The sequence below is a fragment of the Poecilia latipinna genome, unplaced genomic scaffold, assembly GCF_001443285.1.
Source record: "Poecilia latipinna isolate Pla-1442-1.1 unplaced genomic scaffold, P_latipinna-1.0 Scaffold2969, whole genome shotgun sequence".
Taxonomy (NCBI): domain Eukaryota; kingdom Metazoa; phylum Chordata; class Actinopteri; order Cyprinodontiformes; family Poeciliidae; genus Poecilia; species Poecilia latipinna.
Window position 1 is genome coordinate 24459 of NW_015115585.1, and position 6561 is coordinate 31019.

Here is a 6561-nt window from a genome sequence, read left to right on the forward strand (position 1 = left end):
GCTCAGTCGTTTTGCAAATAGATCAAAGTTTAAACTGGCATGTTGTTCACCTTTTATCTGGTCATTTTGTGGTCAAATAAAAGGCCTACAAATTTTAAGTTGAATGTTCATTACATTTTTCGTAGATGTCTGTAAAAATAATTTCTATTCACATGGCTTTTTTGTTCTCTGGAAAATTACTTTTGATGATAAATACAAAAAAGCATAAAAAATCTAAACATCAACAATAGTGATAGTAATATTAATAATAAAATCATATTTCAGTGCAAAGTAACCTACAATTTCTTTGGTGGGGGGCAGCAAGGGACCAGGATAATGGATAGGGGGTTGCTGGCCCAAAAACGGTTAAGAAACACTGACTTAGAAGATAGAAACTATTGTGACAGCCCCTTAACAGTGGAGGAAATCTCTAAATGCATTACTGCTCTGAAGAGAAAATCTGAGAAGTAGTTTTGTCTGATTTCTTCATAGTATTTGTTAGGTTCTGTGTTGAGTTTTAGTTTCTTTCTGTCTAGTCCCATTTTCCCCTGTGAGTCTCTGTGTTGTCTTGATTGATCCCAGATGTGTCTAGTTTCCCTGATTACCCTCTGTGTATTTATACCCACCTGTTGTCTTTGTTCTTTCTCGTTGTTTGCTCTGTCAATTGTTCATCTGTCTGTTTCCAGTGCTGCCTGATATTCTGAGTTTGTTCCTGGTTCTTTATTAAAATCATAATTTCATCATGACTACCTGGGTTCACCGGCGTCTTCCTCACCTTCAACCACCGGACATCATGACAGAAGGACCCGACCACAGACAAGGTGAGGACGCCAGCGTTTGGGGCAGCGAGGCTTGGATCCAGCAGCAGCTGGAGTTGGCTCAACGGGATCTCTACAAAGATGTTAAGATCCTGCCTTCTCCGGTGCTGCTGGAGGAACTGGATCTTGCCTCGGACCTCGACGCACCCAGGCGACGAAGGCCGCGACGGAGGCCGCGGCGGGGATCTGGAGCGGAGGAGTTCTGTGGGGAGGCTCCATCCAGCCCTAATCTTTGGCTGGGGTCGCGGCTGGTTATCTGCCCGCCAGGATTCGGACCCCGTTGCTACTGCCCTGAGCCGCCGGAGGTCCCGGCCCCTGGGCACCGTCGTCACCTCTGCCCTGAGCCGCTGGAGGTCCCGGCCCCTGGGCGGAACCCGCGCTGCCTCCAACCTCAGCCTCCGCCTGTCCCCGCGCTGAGGCGGCGTGCACTGTCCGAGCTTCCCAGTGCTCCCAGTGCTCCGTCCGAGCTTCCCAGTGCTCCGTCCGAGCCTTCAGCCGGCCGGCCCCTTTGCCGGCCTTCTAGAGCCTCCAGCCGGCCCCACGGCCCGAGTGTTTCCTGCAGTGGCGGTGACCGCCGGACCCGCCTCCTCGACTCCTCTTCCTGTGGCGGCGGCGACCGCTGGACCTCCCATGTGGGGTTCGCCTCCCGGACTGTTCCTCTGGGATTTTGTTTTGTTTTGCTGTGGTCCCTTGTCCTCTGTCCATCGCCCCTCCGCCCACCCTGATGGGTTTTTTTGTTGTGCCTTTTTGGGGCGTCTGGTAGCCGCCCCTTGAGGGAGGGGTACTGTTAGGTTCTGTGTTGAGTTTTAGTTTCTTTTCGTCTAGTCCCATTTTCCCCTGTGAGTCTCTGTGTTGTCTTGATTGATCCCAGGTGAGTCTAGTTTCCTCTGTATATTTATACCCACCTGTTATCTTTGTTCCTTGTCGAGTCCTTGTCGTTTGCTCTGTCAATTGTTCATCTGTCTGTTTCCAGTGCTGCCTGATATTCTGAGTTTGTTCCTGGTTCTTTATTAAAATCATAATTTCATCATGACTACCTGGGTTCACCGGTGTCTTCCTCATCTTCAACCACCGCACATCATGACAGAATTCTAATTTTTTTAAAGTCCTTTTTGTGGGCTTTATGAGCTGGAAGCCCAAATTATGTAAAAATAAACAGATATTTGAAATTGTTTTACCTGTGGACTCTGAATCTAAAATCTATGAAAGTTTAGCTTTTTGAATGGAATTATGGGAATTAAACAATTGTATCTATGATATTCATATTTTTTGGAAAGGGTCTGTATGTTGGGTAACAATCATATATTTGTTACCTAATTCAGTCCAGAACCTGTCTGCCACATATGAGATTTTTAATATATTTTGTGTTGACCACTCATAAATGGAATTGTAATTTTCCAGGTTTAGGTAGAAATATTATACAAGCAAAAAAGTCCATCAATTTTGTTTTCTACCTTGCATTTTATGGACATTATAATGTTTTCTCATTGTTGTGTCAATATCAAGCTAAGTCAAGTTTATATGTATATCACAATTCAGCAACAAAGCAGTCCAAAGTGCTTTACATCATAAACAATGTAGCAGCCAATTATCCAACATCAATAAATATAACATTTTGTCAAATGCCATCATCAAAATCATCAAGCAAATTCACATCAAGTATGTTAAATGTTCCATTTATTACTAATCAAATGCAACTCTAACCATGTGGGTTCTTAGCTTTGATTTAAAGAAACTCCGTGTTTCAGGTGTTTTGCAGTTTTCTGGAAGTTACTTTAAGGTGCTTCAAAACTAAATGCTGTTTCTCTATGTTTGGTTCTGGTTCAGGGGATGCAGTCAAATGGGTCAATGAACAAAAAAGGTCTGCAGGATAGGCAGAAGCAGCAAATGGCCAGAGGTCTACCTAAGCAGAAGGCCATCAGAGACGTCAAACAGGTGATTGTTGTTGCTTCAGGGAAAGGCGGCGTGGGCAAGTCGACAACAGCAGGTACTGCTGGCTTCCTCTGCAGAAAAATGTATCACTTTTCCTAGAGATCGTTAACACAAAGGCGTAAATGTGCATGTTTTGCATTTAATTCTGTCAAATCTTCCTGTTTATAGGATTTAATGAATAACAATTTTTTTTGTCAATGATTAACTGGTACTTTGTTGATTATTCCCAGTAAAAGCAGGGGTGTGTGTGTGTTCTAGAAGCACTTTTTAGTGTAGATGAAACATTGAATTTGTTTATTTTAATGTTTCAAATTAAACATATTTTATCTGAAACAGATTAAACTTGTTTAATCTGTTTCAGATTAAACAGACTGAATTCATTCAACCACAGATTCATGTCTTGAACTATGGAAACATACTTTTAAACAATATATTTCATCTTGTTATTGTAAATACCTTTATCTTGAAACAAAAGGTGAGTTTTTATTTAAAGATTATGATAAAACTGAGTTCTAGTGTGTTTGTGTATTTGCAGTGAACTTGGCTCTCGGATTAATGGCCATTGACAAGGTAAGATATCACTCGTGTCTTTTTTTTTTTTATTTAAAATTAAACCGTGTCACAGACACAGAATCTTTTAATCAAATCCACATTTCTGATTCTGTTATACTACAGAATCAGAAATGTGGATTTGATTAAAAAATAAAATTTCTGGCTCTTGATCACGCTATGCCTAAGATCAGGTTAATGGAGCTGATCTTTCTCTCTCAGTCCAAGTCAGTTGGTCTGTTGGATGCTGACATCTATGGGCCCTCCATTCCCAAACTGATGAACTTGAAAGGAAACCCAGAGCTCAACGATGGTCTGTTGTTTAGCTAAGCCTTGTTGATATTGAATTAGATGTTCTGTTCCGTACAGGAAGTTTAGTTTTTTCACCTTCCTTTAGATAATCGAATGATTCCTCTTATCAACTATGGTGTCCCATGGTGAGTTGTTTTTTTTCTTTTAAAAATAGTCATGGTTAAGTTAAAAAAAAAACTGAATTATGGGTCACATGTGTGGGTGAACATATACGTGAACCATGTGTGTTTACATGTTCTCTAATGTAACTTCTCTGTTCTGTCAGTATGTCAATGGGCTTCTTGGTACAGGACGCATCCCCAGTAGTTTGGAGGGGACTGATGGTAATGTCTGCTATAGAGCGCTTGCTCAGACAGGTAAAAGTTAGATAGAATATTTATTATTTCCCCATTTTGTCACCCATTAATGTTGATATGTTTTTTTGCATTTGTAGGTTGAATGGGGCTCTCTGGACTACTTAGTGGTAGACATGCCTCCCGGAACGGGAGACGTCCAGCTGTCCATCACTCAGAACATTCCCATTGCAGGTCAGTTCTCCTTTAAGGGTGTTTTCAAACCAGTCCTGTTTAGTTTGCTTTAATCAGACTCTCATTCGTTTGTCTAGAAACTCCAGTTCGTTTGGGGGGAGTGAATGCAAATTTAAATTCCAAAACGGACTAAAAAAAACAAACTCTGATCCGCCTAAAAACCTCGGTCTCAGTTCGGCTGAAGTGAACTCTGATGCGATTGGAACACAATGTGAATACAACTAGACTGGAGACCGCTCCAAACGCAGGAAGCTAACTACAGTGGAGGGAGTTCTGGTCAATATATTACTCTCTGCCCTGCAGGTTCACAGAGATGTTGTGTAGGTTGCTATGGCAATGGATCTGCGTGCCATCACAGAGAGTGAAAAAAAGCAGAATATAAATGACTTAAAGCTCTTTACACTTGTTTACCAGCTTATTTTCCCTTTGCTGTGGCACACTGCAACTGTTACAATTTTTAAATCTTTAGTAAAAGACAAAAACTCAATTGCCTCGTTTGTTTGAATATGCAGTCATCAAATAGGATGACATATTATATATATATATATAAAACGAGACCGAGACAAGACCAAGACCAGCGCCCTCCACTACATGACACGATAAAATGTGAAATATGATCAAAATTGCTTCTCAAATTGATCTGAAAGATTCACATTCCCATAAAAACAGCTAGATATTAAATACTTAGAACTGGGGTGTGCTGTGGTGGCGGAGGGGTTGGCACAACCCACATGTGGAAGCCTTGGTCCTTGACGCGGCTGTCGCGGGCTCGATTCCCGGCCTTGGCAACCTTTGCTGCATGTCTTCTCCCTTCTCTCATTGCCCACCTTCCTGTCTGTTGACTATCAAATAAAGGCCATTAGAGCAAAAAAAAAATCTTTAAAAAGGAAAAAAAAAATAAAAAATTTAGAACTGAAATTAATTTAACCAATATTAACCAATACATCTCTATGCCACAAACCGCGTTGGTCTCGTGCCATCCCTAAAAAGATAACGCCCTGGTGTTTGCCCATATTGCTCATCTCAGAAACCACCATTCTCTGCACCATTAAACATAGCAATTGAGGCAATGCTCTGTCAGTAAATAACGCTCAACTATGAGCAAGGACGTAAATCCCATCTCATTATTGGGGGGGACCATAAACAGGGAAATTTTTTAAGATCAATTTTGGGGGTTACAGTAAAATGTAACGTAAAATGTGGTTTAAATTTTTTTGGGTGTGTTCAAGCTGCACCATTGAAAATTACTAGTAAGTAGCAATGAATAACAAAAGTATTTTTCTCAGTAAACAACCTATTGAGACCCATAGAAGTCAAACTAAGATTCAAATGTTTAGATATGAGTTTGGTTCAGTGTCACAGATCTAATCTCTGCTACACCTTTACAAAAACTTAAGGCTCTAAATAAAAACAAGTTTTAATAAATAACTCCACTTAATAAAATTCATCGTAAATATTGATTTATTGCAGTGTTTCTCGGTATGTTTTTTAAATTATAACTTAAATTGCTTTAAAAGTTTTTTTTTCCATGTCCTGATTGGTTGAGAACCTATAAATATGTAGGAATTGAATTTCTGGGAAGTATCATAACTTAAACTTAAAGGTCAGCACCAGAGTTTTCTAGACAAATATTCAGATTTTATTTTGTGGTTTTAAAGGCTCAACATTGAAGATGGTAAGAAATAAAGGCATACTTTATTTTGTTTTACTGCCAGCTTCTATAGCCCATCTGGTCTCAGTTCCCATACAGAACTGTTGGCCAGTGCTAACGCTCTGCCGCTGCCTCCCGTTTCAAACTCTTCTTATTAAAGTAAGAGTTAGAGAGCTAAATATAATTCAAATATTGGCTACCTTCGACAGAAAAAGGAGCTAAGTTTATGAAAGCAATGTAGCAGTTTTGCTAGTTTTGATTTCCAAGGTATAAGGTGGCAGTTTATCAAGATTCAGCCAAAGTAATGAAAGAATGAACTGTGGACTGATTTTTATTGTCAATGTTTTTCTTCCTATCAATCAGTGAAAGTAAATAAAACGTGTTACATTTTTTTGTTCGTGCTGCTGCAGCAACAGTTGGCTCCTCACATCACCGGCTCTGACAGAGCCTGTGCTGCTGTTGCTCCTCCTACAGGTTGGACTGAACCATTGTTCTAACAATAGTTGCGGGGGGGGCATTTAAAAATTAATTCTTATTTTTTTCTTAGATGAATGGCAGATTTATTTCGTTCTTTGTTTTTATTGCCTTTTTTATACTGATATTGTTTAAATAAAAGGGTTTCTTTCATGATTTCTTTTGGGGGTGGGGGACAATTCCAGATTTTTCCAAGATTGGGGGGGTCCGGAGTCCCCCGGCCCCCCTTGGAGCAACAAGAGCAACAAGCAAGAAGTAACCAAGCACAAGGCGCTCACCGTGACCGTTTTCACCCTCTCTTCTGTTACATGAAGCCAGG

At 40.6% G+C, this 6561-nt stretch overlaps 1 protein-coding gene and 1 long non-coding RNA gene across 3 annotated transcripts in view; both read left to right on the forward strand.

Annotated features, from left to right (window-relative positions):
• LOC106939747 (uncharacterized) overlaps positions 1–366 on the forward strand; it is a 13249-nt gene extending 12883 nt beyond the window's left edge. The window contains exon 3 of the long non-coding RNA XR_001422906.1: positions 231–366. This is a non-coding gene — a long non-coding RNA (uncharacterized LOC106939747). The remainder of the gene's footprint in view (positions 1–230) is intronic.
• nubpl (nucleotide binding protein-like) overlaps positions 1–6561 on the forward strand; it is a 31822-nt gene that overhangs the window by 16460 nt on the left and 8801 nt on the right. For both annotated transcript variants that reach the window (XR_001422905.1, XM_015022279.1), the window contains exons 2-7: positions 2625–2784; positions 3265–3299; positions 3501–3591; positions 3676–3715; positions 3856–3946; positions 4024–4117. Coding sequence is in view for 1 of the 2 variants with exons in the window: in XM_015022279.1 (XP_014877765.1) it covers positions 2625–2784; positions 3265–3299; positions 3501–3591; positions 3676–3715; positions 3856–3946; positions 4024–4117 (511 nt within the window). In the remaining variant the exon portion in view is untranslated. The remainder of the gene's footprint in view (positions 1–2624; positions 2785–3264; positions 3300–3500; positions 3592–3675; positions 3716–3855; positions 3947–4023; positions 4118–6561) is intronic.